This window comes from Dama dama, chromosome 7, assembly GCF_033118175.1.
Source record: "Dama dama isolate Ldn47 chromosome 7, ASM3311817v1, whole genome shotgun sequence".
Lineage (NCBI taxonomy): Eukaryota > Metazoa > Chordata > Mammalia > Artiodactyla > Cervidae > Dama > Dama dama.
Genome location: NC_083687.1, coordinates 13,757,139 through 13,779,202, shown reverse-complemented (window position 1 = coordinate 13,779,202; position 22,064 = coordinate 13,757,139). Strand labels below are relative to the sequence as shown.

The 22,064-nt window shown below is 41.7% G+C and overlaps 1 protein-coding gene across 5 annotated transcripts in view; it reads right to left on the bottom strand.

Annotated features, from left to right (window-relative positions):
• Positions 1 to 22,064, bottom strand: part of RNF8 (ring finger protein 8) — a 34,928-nt gene that overhangs the window by 3,131 nt on the left and 9,733 nt on the right. Inside the window, exons 3-7 of one of the 5 annotated variants that reach the window (XM_061146601.1) lie at positions 12,176 to 12,916; positions 9,750 to 9,812; positions 7,327 to 7,416; positions 5,437 to 5,544; positions 3,043 to 3,247 (exon numbers count right to left, since the gene is read on the bottom strand). In XM_061146601.1, coding sequence (XP_061002584.1) covers positions 3,043 to 3,247; positions 5,437 to 5,544; positions 7,327 to 7,416; positions 9,750 to 9,812; positions 12,176 to 12,916 — 1,207 coding nt within the window. Of the gene's footprint in view, positions 1 to 3,042; positions 3,248 to 5,436; positions 5,545 to 7,294; positions 7,417 to 9,749; positions 9,813 to 12,175; positions 12,917 to 22,064 lie in introns of those variants that run through there. The other 4 variants (XM_061146603.1, XM_061146602.1, XM_061146605.1 and 1 more) reach the window with 4 other exon arrangements.

Genomic DNA, 22,064 nt, shown 5'->3' with positions numbered 1-22,064 from the left:
CCTGCTTTAGCCTTCAGAGAGAAAAGAGGGGTCTGACACTATCCACCTTGCAGTATTAACTCTGTGTGAGGGGAGTCAGAGACGAATTTAGGACACAGGGTCCTTCTTTCTCTTTCCAATGGCTGCATGCATCTACCGTGTTTGGGCCTTTCAGAAGAAACCTAGTCAGTGCGCTGGGTGAAGAAAGACTATATGGGTGTGTGGAGAGAAAGGAACCCTCCTCCACTGCTGTGGAGAATGTAAACTGGTTGTGGGAATGTAAACTGGTACAACCACTATGGAAAACAATATGGAGGTTCCTCAGAAAATCAAAAACAGAGCTACCACAACACCCAACAATTCCACCTCTGGGTATTTATCCAAAGAAATGAAAACATTAACTCAGAAAAGACATATGCACCCCCAATGTTCATTGCAGCATTAGTGACAACAACTACAATACGGAAAGAACTTAGGTGCCCATCAACAGATGAATAAAGAAATTATACATACATAAATATATATATACACACACACAAGGGGCTACTACTCAGCCATAAAAAAGAATGAGATCTTCCCATCTGCAACAACATGGATGAACCTAGAAGGTACTCTGTTAAGTGAAATAAATCAGAGAGAAAGGCAAATTCCATACGATTTTACTTAAATCTGGAATCTAAAAAACAAATGAACAAACATAACGAAACAGAAACAGACTTATAAATACAGTCTACAAAGAACAATCTGGTGGTTGCCAGAAGGGAGAGTGACAGCGGAATGGGTGAAACAGGGGAAGGGAATTAACTTCCACTTACAAAATAAATTAAGTCACAGGGATGTAATGTACAGCACAGGGAATATAATCAGTAATACTATAATCGCTTTGTACAGTGACAGATGGTAACTAGACTTATTATGGTGATCATTCTGTAATGTATAAAACTATCAAGTCACTCAGTTCAGTTCAGTCGCTCAGTCGTGTCCAACTCCTTGCAACCCTATGAATCGCAGCACGCCAGGCCTCCCTGTAGATCAATTTTACTTCAAAGAAAAAAATAAAAACAATAACCTCCAAAAACCAAAAAGCAAAAAAAAGAAAGTATATGGGTATCCCCACCCACACACAGACCCAGCAAACTTAAGCTCACAGGCTTGGTCCAATCTGGGTTCCCAGGTCAGCATTCCTCTCAGGAAGGGAAGAGAGAAGAAAACAGAAGGCATTCATAGCACCTCAAAAGACACTTCCTAAGCCTTGGCCGTCCTCGTGCTCCTCTGGCACCATGCAGACATCATGTCCTGTCTGGGCCACCAAGCGGGGCCCTGCGAGGAACAAACAGCTCACTGCTTCTCACGCCTTTGTGCTTATGCTGATTCCTCTGCTTAGAAAGCAGCATCCCTAGAGCCTTTAGAACTCAGTTCAAATTCACTTCTTCTGTGAAGCTTGTTCCCATACCTCCAACCTGTCCAGGTCAAATTGAATGCCCTCTTCTCTGCAGTTTTCCAGCACCCTATTATGGAACTTGCACCCTACCTACTTGCTTTTCTGTCTCCTCCACAGATTGTGAGAGCTGAGATAATACCTTATCTCTTTATATCAGTGCCTAGTGTAGTGTTCCTATAAATGGTTAAGGACTAATGAGAGGTGGAGAGAAACAGCAATGGATTCTGCCAGAATCAAGTGGCTCCTAGGAGGTTAAAAAACAAAAACAAACACCTATGGGGATTCCAAACCGGGCACAAAGTCCAATAGCACATAATTGTCAAAAAAGCAGAAAATACTTTGATTTCAAAGAACCACCTGAGAGCTGTCCTACCCTCCCAAAGGTCAGAATGTCTTCCTTGGGCAAAATAGGCTCCACACCCACCCTGTGACCGGTTAGCTGCCCCTGCAACGGCTCACCAACCAGGGCCGATTCCACACTACAGCTGCTGACAAATCAGCATCAGACTCCTGGCCTGATTCAAAGAGGCTGATATTTGCTGAAGGGCTAAGAGAAAAAAGCAGTAGACAGAAAATCCTGTTCTTAGCAGTGTGGCATTTAAGCCTTTGGCGTCTCTTAATTCAGAAAAGGGTACATCCAAATACATACATGAACATGGCTTCCCGATGGGCAGGTGGTGGGAAGCACCTGGAAGGGCAGTGAGCTTTTGGTTCCTCTTCTCTGACTGGCCCTTTATCTGCAACCAACTGACCTCTCAGTACTCTGGCTCTGAGCTTTCCCAGAAGGTAGAGCTGTACAGGATTTCTTAAGGGACCGAACATGATAATCAGATCCACCCTCCTCCTGTGAACTCTCATCCCTGCCTAATAACCAACCCTTCTGATCCACTGGTTCCCTTGTGCTTTGCCCCAGGACACATTCTTCTGCCACAAGGACATTTAAGTCTCAGCAGAGCAGGCCCCAAATGTGATGAGATCACTCGGGTTAGAGGAGCAGATACTCTGGGAGGATGGTTCCTTGAGGAAACTCACCCACCCCCACATCCCTAATCTCTTTATTCAAACTCTCTCTGAGAAACTTGTTTATTAGGAGCCCAAAGTTAACAGAATAGGATTAAATTCATCTCTTTTTGGCTTAACAGTTATGCCTGATTTGTGTAGTTAAGCTGTGACTCTTACAGATAGAACCTATATATGTTTTCTTCACATTTTTTGGCATTTTCCAAGTTGTGAATCTTTGACTTGGACACATCCTATTTATAATTTATTGTGTACCCAACCCAAGGTTTCTGCAACCCACCGAGAGCAACAGACAGCTACTGAACTGTCTTGAACGACAGCCCCATCTAGTGACTAGCCTGCAAGTTGTCCACCCGTGTGTTTTTCTAATCCCATCTTTTCTTATCCCATAACTAAGACACAAACACCTAAGCCTGCCCATCCCCTGCTGCTCAAATATTTCACTCTGCCTCAACTCTTTCTTACATGTTTATTATCTTTAGCTTCCTTTACTTTCCCCCATTTCTTCCACCTCCTTCTTAAGCTCAAGAATCATGTACCTGACTCTTCTGGATCCAAAACACTCTTTAAGAGGGGACTCACCTCTTTTCATACTCACTCACCTTTTCGTTCCCTGATGAGGACAATTCGTCGTTCTTTCACTTCTGAGTTCAGATTGTCTACCATCTTACTAATGCAATTGTCCAGAACCAGGGAGCGGGTTTTGGACTTGATGTCCTTCCGACAAATGGGGCATTCTACTTTCCGCTTCATCCACTCATTGATACAGTAGGAGCAGAAACTATGGGCACAGTTCAAGGTGACAGCCTATAATGGAAATGTGAACACACACATCAGAACTGTGACGCTTACTTCCCCAGGGCCGTTGTGATCTCAGAGTTAGGGAAGGAGTTAGTTCTCAAGACTAAATGGAAATTTAACCATAACTTCATCTAGAGGGCTTACAAAGGGTATCAGAATCATTCCTAGGAACGTGAAATTTTAAGCTTTACGTTAGATGATTTGTTTTTTCTCTCAAAGTTAAGTTCATAAACTCAGGCCCCAGGTAGGGTGATTTGTCTTATTTTGTTCCACCAACTCAGTTCACACTGCCAACGTGTGTTAGCTACCCTGCAAATAAATGTCACTGGACTAGAAAGCATGTGAATGTTTGGTATAAATACATCACTTATTCTCTCATGAAAAATAAATTTACGTGAATGGTGAATTAGAACCTCAATTTTAATTCACACAGTGAATACTCAGTATACCAAATGGTAGGAGGTATAAAAGTATATGTAAAAGAACTTAGGCTATGGAAAAAGAATAAAAAAACAAAATCGGAAAAAATGTAATGGGTTCAACTGACAGTGCCTTAAGTAATATCAATAAGCCTATGAGAACAAAGAAAGCAGAAAAAGGTCCGTATTTGAGGGGCTCCTGAGTAACCCCAATGGTCAGCTTTCTGCCAAGGTCCTTATTACTTTCCAAGACATAAACCATACTCTTCGTTACTCTTATTTTTGTACATCTCCTAAGATATAGCTTTTCCTGGAGCTCAAAAGTTTTCTTTCTTGCTTTTAGGAAAGCAGGGGGAAATAACACAAACTTTGTATTATTTTCCAAATGCCAAGTGAAGGCCAGAAAGCCAACTAGGAGACATTCCCAGTAAAGAATGAGACATACAAAAAAAGAAAGTAAAAATAAAGAATGAGACAAAATTCTCAATTAACAGGACTAAAAACCTGCTTGACTAAAATGAAATCTCTTTCCCAACACTGATTTTAAGAGATGACCAGCAGGAAAGGTCAGCACATGCTGTAAACCAAACAAAGATCAAGTTACTTGTCTCTTACATGTCGTGCAGATGCTCTGGGTTGGCTAAACCATCACTCATTCCAACCCCTTTTCTTGTCGTCTTCTATTAAGGTGAGTAAGTCATGCTGAAACAATACTGAGTTTCTCCAAAGCAGGGAATCAAATGACTAGAAACTATGGGGGAAATTATGATCTGAAGTCAAAGTACATCCAAAGCAAAAGAAACAGGTCTATCCAGGACAGATTTTTCAGGAGGCTAATAGACCCAATCTCCTTAAAGACCACCAGAAAAAAAGGAAGCTGTGTGTGTATGCATTTTCTTTTTAAATGAGTCTGAAAAGCACTATCATTTAACAACTTTAGTTTAACACTTATTGTGTAAGATGAACTGGACACAAATGGTAGAATTTGTGAAAGTAAGAGTCTGTGCAAAAACAAGACAGGGTAACAAATGAAATCCTAGGTGTGATGTTTCATTTTCTTAAGGAGCCTCAGAGTCCCTGAAAAATGTTCCATTGGGCCACCGAATCCCCAGTGATTATACCGCAATGACATTTACCCCCTTGTTCAAAGGCTGCACTGCACGCCCACTCTCAGCACTGTGTCCTTTCAGAGCAAAGAAAGACTAGCTTTATTGAGTAGCTTTATTCTGATACTTCAAATTTCTAATGCCATCTAATTCAGGAATCTGCCAGAATCAAATGGCTCCCAGGAGGTAAAAAAAAAAAAAAAAAAAAAACCTGCAGGAGCTCAACACTAGGGGAAAAAAAAAACACAACAAAAACCCAACAGCATATAGTTGTTGGAAATGTAGGAAACATATGACATTCTGACCTGTGGGAGGGTGGGGCAGCCCCTAGATGGTTCTTCAAAAGCAAAGTGTTTTTCCTTCAACAATAAAAAGATAAAGGCTTTATTATAGCCCCAAACACTGATTCTGCCAAAAAAAGAACTCAAGAACAATGAAGTAAGAAAAAAGCCAAAAAAAAAAAAAAAAAAGCCAGTGGAGGTAAAGAAGACCACAAAGAGAAGTGAGAAGTGGCCACCTCCAGCAGCCACTTTGAGGTCAAATAGCTACAGTAAGTTTCTGGAGGAAAAATCTCTTCAGAATGTTACCCTAGAGCAGAAGCAGTCTGTGTATCTGAGGCTCCATTCAGGAGTGGGAGAGTGAGAAGGCGTGAGCCACTGCTCATCATTACCTCAACGAAGTATTCTGAGCAAATAATACACTGGAGCTCATTCTCTAGCACGTCATTCATGTGGCTAAGAACTTCCTCCTTCTGTGCTTGCACCTTCTCCTTCTCTTCCTGCAAAGACATATAACCCCACCCGTCATTCGGGAGAACTAACAAGAATGCAAAACAGGACAGAGCAGGATTAATAGTCTGCAGTAGGATTCAGAAAGAATCTAAACTAAAAATTTACCCTGGCGTAGTAACACAAGAATAAAATTCTTGCCCCAAGGATTACTGCTTCTCAGAACTGCTTTCTAATATAGGGCACTGTTGTCCTTTTTTTTTTCCTTTCTCGATTTTATGAGTATGTATTGGTATCGCAGTTTCGGTCTTCTTACCAAAAATAACCAAATGAGAAAACTGAAGTCAGCATACCAACCCCACCAACCATTCGAGGCCAGAACAAGGCATTAGGTATTCTATAGCACACTGCAGTTCAGAGGGGATACAAAATAATCCTAAGCAGCCAAGAGCTCACTGGATAAGAAAGAAATGAGGAACAGTCCATAAAGGCAAGAAGCTTGAATTAGTGTGTAAGGTCCTCTGTGTTCTTTGCAGCTGTCTCTCCTACAAAATAAGGTTAATACCCAAGGTGCCTGGAGGCAGGAGGCTGGAGAGATGACCTGCTGAAGTATCTTCAGGCCTCATGCTCTGTGATGCTTGTTGCTTCCCACTCCTGCCGTGCAATTTCCCTGTGCTTTCCCCAAGAGACAGACTGCTTGTGGACACCCTTTTCAAGGAGGATCTAGGTGTGCTCTCTTAAAGTCAACATTTATTAAGTGCCCCTAGGCGGGAGAGGAAAAGCCAAAAGAGGGTATATTTGAGAGGTTATTTTTCACGTTTTATTTTATTTTCTTATCAAAGCAAAGATTGTGAGACTAATCAGGACAGTGAAGAGGAAATGGACCCATTTATAACTAGAGTCAAGTTCCTTGAAAACTTGTGAATTGCTGGATTTAAAAAGATGTGGTGGCGTCTTAGAGGCTGGGGAATAAAGTACTATGTGATTTAAACAGAGAATAAGGATAGCAAACCAAGTGGAAAAAGAGTCCCCTCCTTTCTGTAATCTGCTCCAGATGTGTACCTAAGGAAGGGTGGGGCTGAGAGATGCAGTCAGACTCAGGCATTAATTTACCATCAGAGGATGCAAACTGGTGGCCTGTGGACTACATCCAGCTTATAGACTTATTTATTTAGTTTGGCATTCATGGCATCAAAAAACTTGAACCTGTTGCCACTACTTGAAAATTGGGATACTTCACATAAACATCTGGATTTCCATTTTCTGTGGAAAACTCAGATCTAACAACACTGGGCCTTCACCTCTGGTTGGCAACAACTGGCTGCTGCAGAGAAGAGTTGCCTCTTGGGGTATGGGTGAGGGTGGAATTCCACCTCACAGCTCCCCACTGTGTTCTCATACCCAGGCCACATTATTCACTTCTATTATCAGTCTGATTCCAGGGGGCATTTGAGTCTACAGCCCCTAATTTAAGAGTGTCATTGATTTGATGTGAGAAATAATTACACAAATGCATCAAGATGAACTACTTTTTAGTTTGATTACACCACCCCTTAGCCTATGTGAGTGAGACACTCTGAAGGAGCATCTACCACAGACAATGGACTAGACTGCAGGATGCACATTCCCAGCATTTTGCTTCTGAATGAGGGAAGGAAACATGTCTTACAGGCAGAACCTTCTACAGGCCTAAGTAATTTTATAGATTATTTCCCTTGAGGCAGGGAATAGCCATACCTCTCCCTTCATTCACCAAAGCAATCCTTGCACTGTTGAAAATGCTGAATTGCATGTACTAACCAAATTCTAAACCTTCTTCTTCTTTCCAGTACCTTGGTCTGCTCCAATTCTTTGTCCTTGGCTTGAATGATTGCTTCAAAGTTCTTCTTGCTGCGATTTAGCTCTTCCATCAGAGCCCGATACTGCAGAAACACAGCAGATACATACTCAAGATGCATAGCACTATATTGTTCCTTTTAGCCACCATGCCTGTCCCTCCCTCTGTCAGCAGTTTGGGTTCAAGAGATCAATGGATTGGGCAATTTCAAAATAATGTTTCTGTTTCTTCAAGACATCCCAGTTAAATGCCTTTTTTTTTTTTTTTCAGGGAAAGGAGCAGATAGGGAGGAAAGCCATCAAATCTATTAATCCCTCTGGAAATAACCCAACCTTCATGGTCACCCAAAGCAACTGAAGAACTTCCAGAGAGTCTGACTTTGTGGGTTTGGCTTGGGGCCCAGGGATGTGCATTAAAAAAAAAAAAATTTATTGGAGTATAGTTGATTTACAATATTGTGTTACCTTCTGCTATACAGCAAAGTGAATCAGTTATGGGATGTGCATTTTTTAAAAAGCCACCCAAGTGACTCTGGGAACCAATGCTGAAGAACCAGTAACTAATTCTAAGGCTACCCAGCACTGGGAGCAGCTTGTAAGAAATAATCAGGGATATACAGGATTCAGGAAAACTAGGTAACTGTTTTCACTGAAATTAAAAAAAAAGGCCTTTAACCTATTTACTCTATAAATCACACACTATGTGCTGATAAGGCAACACTGCCTGAACCCTGCCTTGGCATTCTGGAAATTGGCATGCCCAAGAGCTAATGGCTCATTTACCATGACTCACTGCCTACATCAAATGTCAAGAAGTTCCATTTCTATGAAGCATAATTTCTGAGCTCCCTAATGCTTAAGTATAGATTATATTTTAAATTTCATTTCAGATCTTCTTTTAAAGAAGGTGGTTAAGTATTCTGAAAAGATATCACTCAAGAAATACATTTTTAAATGTGTGGGCTAACAAAAACAAACAAATAAAAAAAAAGGCAGTTATATTAGAAGTCTTTAGTATTCACCTTGACTACTAATTAGATGCCTGTGCCTTAACTTTCTTATCTATAAAATGGGAAAACAGGTGCCCCTCCTACATCAGGGTTAGTAAGAAAAAACAAAGACATACATGAGAGCACTCAGGAAAGTTTTTAAATCTCTATGTAAAGGCAAGTTGTTATAATTATAGGCCTGGAAAATGAAAAAGAACAGCTTTAGAAGGACCATCAGGTGGAACAAAAAACCACCATGTTTCATTTGAGAGTGGTAAGTCCCCCAGGTATGTTGTCAGAGAACCATGACCTGAAAGTATCCTATTTTAGGTTAATGAAGGGAGATGGGCCAAGAGCCTTATGCTAAATGATAGTGTTTTCCAGTCTATCTCAGAAGAGCGTAAGGCGTTGGGGGTGCAGGGTACGTAATGATCCCTCAAGGATTTTCAAGAGCAGAACCTTCCTCTTTTCCAGTCAATTTTATTTGAATATTAATTTAATAATCCTCTAAATGGGAAACATGCCTACCCTCCCAACCTAGAAAATACACAAGCTTAGAAAATAAAATTCCAGAAAGACTGAATTTTTCACCTAATTCTTTCCAAGGCTGTTTGTGAACCCAAGGAAATGAAAGTGGGCAAACTCCCAACCATGCAGGAATATGTGACTTGGCACTGTGAGAAGGCTGACAGATAGGTAAGCAATAAAAGAACCAAAGGATAAATTTGAAACAAATTCTAACCCAACTGCTCATTTTTCCCAAGAAGATATGAACACTAACCTCCTGACTTAAACTACTAATCATCACACATAGTTAAAGACAAAGCAGGTTTTTAAGATGCAAAAGGACTCATTAAAAAATAAACAGAGCGAGGTACTAAAGTTGAATTAAATAAGTAACAGGCAATCTTTTAGGATAATTTTATTCCTGTGAGTCTTGCCTGTTTAGTAAATTGATATGTTTCAGTGGCTGTTAAACTGCAAATTCTCAACCTAACCTAAAATGCTTAATTGGAACATTCTTGAATGGCTTCAGAATGGCTTCAGCTCAGAAATAGTGAGGTAATGGAGGTGTTGCAGGCCCTGGTGGCCAAGTCACGGCCTGCAATTTCCCTCTGCTGCCCTCACCTTTCTGAATGTGCAGTCATTCTCCCAGAGAGCCTCCTAATTGCTACAGGCTCTGTTTCATCTTCACTAGAGCATCTCGTGCTCAGATGAAGATGTAAGCTTTCACGCTGCGGTCTGGCATGTCTGTGAGGTCCAAATCTCAGACCTGATGGTGTAAGCTGCTGCCACCTGCTCTGTCTACAGACTGGAGATGCTGCAGAGGGGTGTGCTAAGTAGCAGAGGCAGCCAGTGGGCACATGAAGCCTGGCTGCCCCCAACTCTGTCGCCCACTATAATCTCAGGACAATAGCAAGACATGTTACCTCCTGCAGAGCCTGGGCCAGCTGCTGCTTCAGGTCCTCTTCTCCTTCCTCTTTCTCCAAACCCTGAAAAGCCAAAAACAAAACGGTAGGCTTCAGTGTAGAAAGGGGGGAAAAGGGGTAAAATACAGTAACAAGCAGAGCTGACCTGCTAGCAGAAGCATCTGGAAACAACAGGGGGCATGGAGGGAGTGGAAAATCTCCCATTTTACTTTAAGCTGTTGGCAGTAAGGGACTTAAGCAGAGTTAAACTGCTCAAACACTGCACATCTCAGGGCTGCCACCTTCAAGTCACCATTCAGGGTGTTCTGGAGAAACTCTGGATTAATACTCCAAATCCCCTCCACTGGCTAATGCTATGACTCTCAAAAGGATGGAAACAGTTTCTGCATCACCAAGTATCTAAATTGAAATACAATCTCCTGGGCTGGCACTCACGGCTCCGCCATGTTTCCTTCCTCAGTTCTGGCCACTGTCTCTCACTCAAGAGTCTTCACCACCTCTGGCCCATAAGCTATTCCTCCTCCACCCGCCTTGGCTGCATTTCCTCCAAGGGCCCCCTCGGGTGTGGATGTCTTCCACATCATCACTCCCCTACATCCAGCACCCTCCACGAGAACCTCTGGGTCCTCCCCTCCTTAAGAATTACCTACCCGCTTAATACACCAACTGGAAATTGTTCTCTAATTTAATCTATAGACTTTTGAAACTATTGTGATTATTTTGTGTATATCTTGTGTCCTCAACAAGACCTATTCCTTGGTGACAAAAACCATTTATTAAGCATCTTTATAACCACCCTGACCCAAGTATAGTGCCAGGCAACCTGGGTGCTCAAAAAAAAATTCTGTGTGGGAATTCCCTGGCCGTCCAATTGTTAGGACTCTACATTCTCACTGCTGAAGACCTGGGTTCAATCCCTGGTCAGGGAACTAACATCCCACAAGCTGCGCAGTGCACCCACTCCCCGCCCGCCCCCCTCCCCCACAAAAAAATCTGTGTGAAATAACAAGGGTTTAATGAGCTTCTGAGCAAGCAGCATGGGTAGGATAAATTCCTAGGGCTTGGTGACAGAGGAAAATGCAGCTAATAATAAAGGACTAGATACACCTCACTATGAGCAATTTATGTATGACCCTCTCATTCCTAGAGAAATTTCCTAAATGAGTCCTTTTTGCCTTTCTTTACCCTTTTAGTATGGAAAAAGATTTGACAGCTAGCTACATCTTGAAGCATGCCCAGAGCGGCCACAAATATTAATTAACAGTAACTCTTGTTATTGAACATATTAGCCTTTAAAGAGAGTTCTGCTCTGGTAAAGGGGTCATACACTAAATGTGTAGAGATAAACCTCCCTCTATTAATTTCAAGAACCAGTCCAGGCTGGAAAAGGGCAGCAAAAAAGTACATATAAACAAGCAATGTATACCCTGAGAAAGACCTATTTAATCCATGGCCTTTGCTAAGACCATCAGTTCAAGGGGATAGCAGAGCTTAGATGAAATCTATAAATTGTTCAGAAATAAGCCAACACAAGTGGTTGTTTCTTACCCTGAGTAAAGTAAAGGAAAGATAAAAGCTTATTCACTTCAATCCTGATTGGCCCTTCTTAGTTCTAAGTCAACAATGGGGAATTCTTGACATTCAGTCTTACCTGAGGAAGTGGGTGGGAGTAAATCATGTGGTTCTGGCCAGATGGGAACTGACATTTTGAGCAGAACCAGGATCAGCCCTAGCTGAGAAGCTCTGTGCAAGAGCTTATCATCTAAACAAATGACTCAGGGATGCAGACACATTTACTCTCACCTTGACACAGCTAAGACAGTCATTATTTTATCTACTGAAGAGGCACACATCCTGTGCAAGGTAGCACTCAACCCAAGAACTGAGTGATGGTGTACCTGCCCCCTCCCATGTTGGCTACTCAGGACAGAAATTAACATTTTTGCCTTTCTAGCCTCCCACTTCCTAGGTTAGCTTCAAAGCTAACGAGTAACAGGTAAATCAAAGGCAGAGTAACTAGCTGACCTCTACCTGCCTTGGGTATAGGAATTTGGCTTTGACCTCAGAGCAGAGGAAGATTACTCATGAAAACAACTAATACTTTAATTGGAGTGTACTGTAACTTCTGGGTATCTTGACCTTCATCCAGCGTCTCTCTCAATTCACCTCAGCTCTGTGATGCTTCAGCTTTTACAACCTCATGCCTCTCGGCTGGTTCTGCCAGTCCCCTCATCCCATGCTGGCAGCCCAGCTCTGGCTCCTGATCTGATCGTCATGCAGACCTCAAGTTTTCTGATCACATTACCTCTCCTGTCCCTGGCACTAAACATACGGCCCCTGACCTAGAAACAGAGAGCTCTGGTCACAGGCTCACAAAGGGCCTGCCCACCCCAAGGGGCATCTTGTCCTTCCCTCCTGTGTGGTACCTGGAGATGCTGCTCTTCTTCCTGGATGGTCTTCTCCAGCTGCTCCACTCTGGCCTGCTGTTGGGCCTGCTCTGCACACAGCTGGGACTGTAAATCCTGAAGTTCCCGCTCCATTTTCACAATCTTCTTTGAGCTCCCTTTTTTGGTCTGCTTTTTCACATTCAGAACAGCTACCTGCTTTTCCTGCATCTGTGTTTTCAGCATTAGAATCCTGGACATGGTTATCTTAAACAGCTCTAAGCTGCTCTGAGATGCTGAAGGATTTGAAGCTTTCTTCTTCTTACGATGAAGCTCTATAACTTTTGCAGGGCCTGGATTAACACGAGCCCCTGTGGTCTTCCCACTTGGCTCAAAAGAAGTCAACTTAGTATCTAAATATTCAGAAGGTGGACTGGCCACTTCACCCTTCCCATGCGACTTCACTGGCTGACCAAGTTCACAAGACAATTTACTTATTTTGGATTTCAAATTTGAGGGGCCTTCAGCTCCAGAACCCTCTAATTCATCCAAACTATATTTCCTTTTAGTTCTCAAGCCCTTATTTTTTTCCATCATCTGGTCACTTTTGGGGGAAAGACAAGGATAAATCCTCTCCCAATCTTCTTCGGTAACTTCATACTCATACTCTGCATTCTCCTTATTTTCCAGAGGTACCCCAAGCTGGATGTGATCTCCTTTATGGATAGAATAGACCTTTAAAGGTTCTAGACGTTCTCTGTTCAGCCAGACACCATTCAGACTCTGGGGAAAGGGAAAGAAAGACAAAATAAGCTTCATGATTTTCCTCCTCTTAATGGAATTTTTCTCCCGCTGCTGCAAAACCTTCTGTCTTTTTAGGAAGAAAACCCTTGAGAACAAAGAAAAGAAAGGTTCATAAACCACCATTCTTAGAAACAGGATTCTTCAAATAGTGCTTTGGCTTATTACCTATATGACGTTCATGTCTTCAGAGAACTGCCTGTATAATAGGCAGGAATCACCTTATTACTGGAGGATGAATTTACTCAAATAAATGCAGTAGCATTAAAAGAAACTGAAATTGAATAGCTCTACTGACATAAACTAGGGGCAAAGGGCCAAGACTGGAAAAACTGCTATTAGTAAAGGAAGTAGCATTCTAATGATGAGGTTCCAAGAAAGTCATGCAGGCACTATCTCTGGATGTGTGTGACCCCTGAGCACAATAATGGTGAATTGAAAAAACACTGCCCAGAACTCATAAACCAAGAAAGAAAGTACTGACACCTAGCACTGTGGTCAAATTGAAGGTGGGATCTGACCTAAATAGCCCCAGAGAGGAGACCCAGGTGTGATCCCTGGGTCAGGAAGATCCCCTGGAGAAGGGAATGATTACCTACTCCAGTATTCTTGCCTGGAAAATTCCATGGACAGAGGAGCCTGGCAGGCTACAGTTCATGGGGTCGCAAAGAGTCAGACACGACTGAGCAACTAACACTTTCACTTTCAATGGGTAACAGAACATAGAGGTTAAGAGCCAGAGCTCTGGATTTATACAAACTTAGGTTTATAGCTCAAATGAACCACCCTGGGCTTCTTAATTGCATGGCCTTCAGCAATTTACTCTTTGTATCTCAGTTTTGTCTGTAAAATAGTACAGTTCCTACCTCATACTGCTTCTGTGAGGAATGACTGAGATAATTCATGCAAAACACTTAGCACAGTGACTCGCATATAACAAATGCTCAATATTTACTGTTGTGGTTTAAATCAGCGTGGAGATTAAGAGCATGGACCCTGAAGTCAGACTGCCTGGGTTTGTAATCTGGCTCCATTACTTAACAGTTGCATGACTCAGGCAAGTTTCTTAACTTCTCTAGGCCCCAGTTGCCACATCTATCAAGTGGAAGATAATAACAGTCTCCCTCATGGTGTTTGTGTGGATTTAGAGATAACACATGTAATATACTTAGAAAAGCACCTGGCACATGGTAAGTATTATGTAAGAGTATATGCAAGTGCTCACTACTATTTTCTGGCTCAGCTGATTTATCAACAAGCACTTCAACCCTATGCTCAGCATCTTGCAAGGTAAACATACCGAGTGCAAAAGCAGAAGATATGAAAACAACTTTTAACAGCTGACTGTGGGAAGAAAAACACAAGGGCATATTTAAGCAAATGTGGGATTACATAGAACAGCCTATAAATGCAAAGGAATATCATGTAGAGCTGAGTTAGCTAAGAGATGCTAAGTGGGGATGACAGGTCCTAAAATAGACTTGAAGCAAATGCAGGATTTAAAGTTTAAAGAGACAAGTGGGCATTTTAACCCATATCAAGGACTTAACTTTGAGGGACAGGCCAGAGATGAAATTCACATCTGAACTGAGACTAAAGGTTATATTTATTAACAAAGAAGAGGAATGGAGACCAGAGGAAGAGTCAGTTTGAAATTATACACAGGAAAACAGCCTCAGGGAAAGCAATATGACACAAGTGGCCACCTAATGCCAACATTTAAGAAAAACTCAAAGACAAAGACAAGGTTAATAAATAAAGAAGGTTATAGAAGTAGCCTAAGACGGGAGAGAAGGTTATAGAAGTAGCCTAAGACGGGAGAAAGCAAGGATTCCCTAAAAAGCGTGGGCAAACTCTTAAGACCTTTGGCAGCCCTCCACTAGATCCTCTGCATTAACCTGCCTCCTTCAAAGCCCTTTAGGTCTGAAAAATAAGCTTTCAAAATTTTCCGATCACATTTTATCCTTGGATCCCTCTGTTTACCCATTAATCACTCCTTGGTGACACCTAGTGGTATAATTTGGACCAAAGGCCCAAATCGGGTTCGTTCACAAAGCGACTATAGAAAAGATGAAAACACCACAGCTATATAGGAACAATCAAGTACTGCCCAGGATATGATCTCAAATACAATGGTTTAAATAAATCAAACTCCTGTCAACACTTTCTTGATGCTGGTTTTCATAATCACCAGTTTGAACAATGTCAGCAGCAGCAAAGTAATAACCAAAGAAAAGCCTGCCCAATGTCTGAGTCATCAATGGAATAAGGGTGGAATAATCCTCGGCCCCTTAAATGCTAATTACTTCACTTGATGCTCAATCTCTGTCTAGAGTTTTAATCAGTTGTTGAGAACAGTGGAAACCCAAAGCCAAAAGCCAATGTTTCTGTGCAGTTCCCTAGATGATTTATGTAGCTCATAAATGGTCTCAGCCCTAACTGTATGGAGTGAAATCACCTGGAAATGTTTAGAACAAAGAGCAGTGCCTGAGTCTCATCCTCAGACTGAATTAACTGGTCTGAGATGGGAACTAGGCATCAGGATTTTTAAAGCCAGGTTTAGACACAAACACTGTGTAGAATCATATCAAGATACAAGGTCCCTTTGCAGTCAACCCATTCCCAGGCATCTGTCTACTCATCTGGTCTCTACATAGGTCTGCCTTTTCCAAATGTTGTATAAATGGAATCATACACAGTATGTACCCTTTGGAGTCTGGCTTCTTTTGCTTAGCATGATGATTCTGAGATACATTACAGGAGTTTGGTATTTTTATTGCTGAGTAGTACTCCAGGGTACAGGTGTACCAGCTTGTTTCTCTATTCCCTAGTAGTTTCTTCCAGTTTTTGGTGATTATGAATAAAGCCACTAGAAACATTTAGGTACAAGTTTTTATGAGAACATAAGTCCCTATTAATTTGGGGTAAATACCTAGAAACAGAATCACTGGTTAAGTGATTAACTGTTTAACTGTAAGAAACCGCCAAACTGTTTTTCAAAGTGGTGGTACTATTTTGTTTCCTCACTTGCAGTGTTTAAGAATTCCAGTTACTTTGCATGCTCATTAGCACTTGGTAATGTATTATTTTAGCATTTCTAATAGATGTACCAGTCAATATTTTATAAAATTCTTTACCAGAACAAAGCTACAAACATAAAAGGGTATAAGTCATAAATGTACAACTATATGAATATCACAAAGTGAACATTTCAGTGTAACTACCACAAGGTTTAAAAAAAAAAAAATCCCACATTATCAGCACGCCAGAAACATCCCCATGCCTCCTCCTAGCCACTAACCACATCCTTTGCCCCATGCCATAAGGTGACTACTAGCCTGGCTTAACATCACACATTAGCTTTGCTTGGTTTTTGAACAATATATAAATGGCATTCAGTTCAGTTCAGTCCCTCAGTCGTGTCCGACTCTTTGTGACCCCATGAACCACAGCACGCCAGGCCTCCCTGTCCATCACCGACTCCTGGAGCTTACTCAAACTCATGTCCATTGAGTCAGTGATGCCATCCAACCATCTCATCCTCTGTCATCCCCTTCTCCTCCTGCCCTCAATCTTTCCCAGCATCAGGGTCTTTTCAAATGAGTCAGCTCTTTGCATCAGGTGGTCAAAGTACTGGAGTTTCAGATTCAACATTAGTCCTTCCAATGAACGCCCAGGACTGATCTCCTTTAGGATGGACAAGTTGGATCTCCTTGCTATCCAAGGGACTCTCAAGAGTCTTCTCCAACACCACAGTTCAAAAGCATCAATTGTTCGGCGCTCAGCTTTCTTTACAGTCCAACTCTCACATCCATACAAACAGACCTTTGTTAACAAAGTAACGTCTCTGCTTTTTAATATGCTGTCTAGGTTGGTCATAACTTTGCTTCCAAGGAGTAAGTGTCCTTTAATTTCATGGCTGCAATCACCATCTGCAGTGATTTTGGAGCCCCCCAAAATAAAGTCAGCCACTGTTTTCCATTGTTTCCCCATCTATTTGCCATGAAGTGATGGGACCAGATGCCATGATCTTAGTTTTCTGAATGTTGAGCTTTAAGCCAGCCTTTTCACTCTCCTCTTTCACTTTCATCAAGAGGCTCTTTAGTTCTTCAGTTTCTGCCATAAGCATGGTGTCATCTGCATATCTGAGGTTACTGATATTTCTCCTGGCAATCTTGATTCCAGCTTGTGCTTCTTCCAGTCCAGTGTTTCTCATGATGTACTCTGCATAGAAGTTAAATAAGCAGGGTGACAATATACAGCCTTAATGTACTCCTTTTCCTATTTGGAACCAGTCTGTTGTTCCATGTCCAGTTCTAACTGTTGCTTCCTGACCTGTATACAAGTTTCTCAAGAGGTAGGTCAGGTGGTCTGGTATTCCCATCTCTTTCAGAATTTTCCACAGCTTATTGTGATCCACACAGTCAAAGGCTTTGGCATAGTCAATGAAGCAGAAATAGATGTTTTTCTGGAATAATACGTATTCTTTAGTGTCTTTTTCTTTCACTCAATAGTATGTCTCTGAGAGTTATCCATGTTGCTGATATAGTAGTCATTCATTCATATAGTGTTTCATTGCAAGAATATTCCACAGTTTGGAAAGTGAGGTTCAAGATGGCTCCTGCGAGAGCACCAAAATCACAACTAGCTGTTGAATAACTATTGACAGAAGGATACTGAAACCCACCAAAAAGATACTCCACATCCAAAGACAAAGAAGCCAGCTGCAACAAGACGGTAGGGGGGATGCAATCAGGATAAAATCAAATGCTATACCCGCTGGGTGGGTGACCCACAGACTGAAGAACAATAATACCAAAGATGGTCTCCCACTGTTGTGAAGGTTCTAAGCCCCACGTCAGGGGGATCTGATTACAGGACTTCCACAGGACTGGGGGAAACAGAGGTTCAACTCTTGGAGGGCACAAACAAAATCTTGCATGCACCAAGAGAGAATTTTGAGCATTACTTTGCTGGTGTGTGAGATGAATGCAATCATGCAGTAGTTTGAACATTCTTTGGCATTGCCCTTCTTTGGGATTGGAATGAAAACTGACCTTTCCCAGTCTGGTGGCCACTGCTGAGCTTTCCAGATTTGCTGGCACAATTGAGTGCAGCACTTTAATAGCATCATCTTTTAGGATGTGAAATAAGCTCAACTGGGATTCCATCACCTCCACTAGCTTTGTTTGTAGTAAATGCTTCCTAAAGCCCACTTAACTTTGCATTCCAGGATGTCTGGCTCTAGATGAGTGATCACATCATCGTGGTTATCTAGGTCATGAAGATCTTTTTTGTATAGAAAGAGCAAGACCCAGTTTTCCCCACTGCCAGTCGCTCCCATGAAGAAGCTTACACAAGCCTCTCTGTCTCATCCACCAGAGGGCAGACAGAAGAAAGATGAACCACAATCCCGCAGAGGCTAGAATGAAAACCACATCACAGAAAGTTAATCAGAATGAAAAAAACAGAGGGCTATGCTCCTGATGAAGGGACAAGACAAAACCTCAGAAAAACAACTAAATGAAGTGGAGATCAGGCAACCTTCCAGAAAAAGAATTCAGAAGGGTGATAGTGAAGATCATCCAAGATCTTGGAAAAAGAACAGAGAAAGATGCAAGTAATGTTTACCAAAGACCTAGAAAAACTAAAAAAACAAGCAAACAGAGATAACAATACATTAGAAGGAATCAATAGCAGAATAACTGAGGCAGAACAATGGATAAGTGACCTCGTGGTCACTTACAGATGTCTCACATCCATAAGACAGAATGGTGGCAATCACTGCTGCAGAACAGAATATAGAAAAAAGAATGAAGAAAAATGAAGACAGCCTAAAAGACCTGTGAAAATGAAAAGTGAAACTGTTAGTTGCTCAGAGACCCCTGGGACAACATTAAATGCAACAACATTTCCATTATAGAGATCCCAGAAAAAGAGAGAGAGAGAAGACACACAAAAAATACTTTAAAAGATAATAGCTGAAAATTTCCCTAACATAGGAAAGGAAATAGTCAATCAAGTCCAGGAAGCATAAAGAGTCCCAGGCAGGATAAACCCAAGGAGGAACACACCAAGACACACAATAATCAAACTGACAAAAATTAAAGATAAAGGTAAAATATTAAAAGCAACAAGGGAAAAATGACAAATAACAGACAAGGGAACCCCCCATCAGGTTATTAGCTGATTTTCTCAAAGAAAGCCTACAAGCCAGAAGGGAATGGCATGATATATTTAAAGTGGTGAAAAGGAAGAACCTACAACCAAGAATACTCTACCCAGCCAGACTCTAGTTCAGGGAAAACCTAAAACCAAGAATAATACTTTACCCAGCAAGATTCTTGTTCAGATTTGACAGAGAAAGCAAAAGCTTTCCAGAGTAGCAAAAGTTAAAGAGAATTCAGCACAACCAAACCAGCTTTATTTGCAACAAACACTAAATGAACTTCTCCAGGCAAGAAACACAAGACAGGGAAAAGACCTACACAAAATAAACCTGAAACAATTAAGAAAATGGTAACAGGATCATACATATTGAAAATTACCTTAAATGTAAACGAATTAAATGCACCAACCAAAAGATATAGACTGGCTGAGCAGATGAAAACATGTGCATGTATGCACTTCCACTTACCACATCACTTTGCTTGACCCTCCAAATTGTATGTAATTACTTTATATTGTTAGGTTAATCATGTTATCATTGTGATTTGCGATTTGTAATTATCTTTTATTTTTTGTCTAGCTATTGATTGTGAAAACTAATATCTTCTACTATTGTAAAAAAGAAAAGGACAGTGAAGCAAATAAAAGTGAAAATGACAGGGCCCCTCAGAATATTCATGTTCATCATTTCGTAATATCCATCACAGCTTTACTCCACAATCTGAAGAGGAAAATGAGCTTCCCAGATGGCTCAGTGGTAAAGAATCCACCTGCCAATGCAGGAGACATGGGTTCAATCTCTGGGATGGGAAGATCCCCTGGAGAAGGAAATGGTAACCCACTCCAGTCTTGCCTGGGAAATCCCACGGACAGAGGAGCCTGGGGGCTGCAATCCATGGGGTCACAAGAGTGGAACATGTCTTAGCACTACACAACAACAATGTATATATGCATGTATACATATATACACATATATACATACACAACTTTAATAAATAATGACAAATATTTTTCCAAAATAGTTGTACCTATTTATATTTCTATCAAAAGACTACTTGGCTCCATACCCATGTAAATATATGGCATCATTAAAATGTAATTATAGTTACTGACTACAGGGTGTGTTGTGGTATTCCATCATGTATTTCACAGATCATTAATGAAGCTGAATAATGTTTCAAGGATACTGAACAATCAGAAAGAATCTTCTGTGAAGTGCCTGGTTCTTGCCCATTTTTAAAACTGGATTATCTTTCTTTTTCTTATTGATTTGGAGTTCTGTTTACATCCAATGGCTCAGATAGTAAAGAATCACCTGCAATGCAGGAAACCTGGTTTCGATCCCTGGGTTGGGAAGATCCCCTGGAGGAGGGCATGGCAACCCACTCCAGTATTCTTGCCTGGAGAACTCCCATGGACGGAGGAGCCTAGTGGGCTGCAGTCCATGGGGTTGCAAAGAGTTGGACACGACTGAGCAACTGAGAGAGAGAGAGAGAGAGAGAGAGAGAGTGTGTGTGTGTGTGCGCGCGCGCGTGTGTGCGCACGGGCACGCGCACATACACACACCCCGATCCAAGTATAAGCCCTTCACTGATTATATCTTTAGCAAGTACCTTCCACTTAATCATGCTTTCACTCTCTTAATGATATATTTTGGTGAATGGAAATTCTTAATTTTAATGTGATATCATCAGTATTTTTTAAAAGTATCCCATGTATGGGCAAAATTGGAAACAGTTGAGAACCACTGCTCTAGCTGCTGGGAGGTGGAAAGCTGAATTGCTCCAAGCAGCAAGGTTTGTTCAGACTCAAGTGTCCCCAGAAGGGGTTAAACTAGATCATCTCTAAGGTCCCCTTTTCAGTGCCAATTTCTATTCTGCTCACAGGGCCTTGCCAAGAGTGCCGAACCAATTTACTTAGCATTTATGCTCTCCTTCAACACCATGCCAACTCAACTTAATCCTAGTGCAGGAAGATACTTTCTCCAACAGCTTAAATCTAGCAGTTTTATGCATGCAAAATGAGGCTGCTGGGCAGGCCAGCAGGATACCTGTGATAATCTGAATTATAATAAGAAATATATATATTTGGTATTCATCCCCATTTCTAGCACAGAGTTTCTAAAAACCCTTGAAATTTCCTAAGTGGTAAGAGAGATCAAGGTATCCTTTGTTATGTAAATGAGGTGACTTTTGGAATACCCCAGGGTCACCTATGAGGTCTGGTTGCCAGGGGAACCAATCCAGTGACTGGAGGGCTGGAACTTTCAGTCTATCTTAGTTAGCATCAGATTTCAGTCCCACCCCTCAAGCCCTGGGAGGGGAGTGAGGTTACAGGTTGATCATCACTGGCCAGTGATTCAATCAATTACACATATGTAATAAAGTCTCCAAAAAAACCCCAAAAGGATGGGGTTTGGGCATGGAAGCTCTGTGTCTTTTCCCATATACAATCCTAAAGGAAATCAGTCCTGAATATTCATGGAAGGACTGATGCTGAAGCTCCAATACTGTGGCCACCTGATGCAAAGAACTGACCCACTGGAAAAGATGCTGGGAAAGACTAAAGGCAGGAGGAGGAGACAACAGAGGATGAGATGGTTGGATGGCATCACTGACTCGATGGACATGGGTTTGAGTAAGCTCCGGGAGTTGGTGATGGACAGGGAAGCCTGGCGTGCTGCAGTCCATGGGGTCACAAAAAGTCAGACACGACTGAGTGACTGAATGAATTGATGCATCTTTTTCATGAGGATGTTCACTTGTATCCCTGACCATATCCTTTTACAGTAAACTGGTAAATGTAAGAAAATGTATTCCTGAGTTGTGAATCACTCTGAAGCTGATTGGAGAAGGCAATGGCAACCCACTCCAGTACTCTTTCCTGGAAAATCCCATGGACGGAGGAGCCTGGTGGGCTGCAGTCCATGGGGTCGCTAAGAGTCGGACACGACTGAGCGACT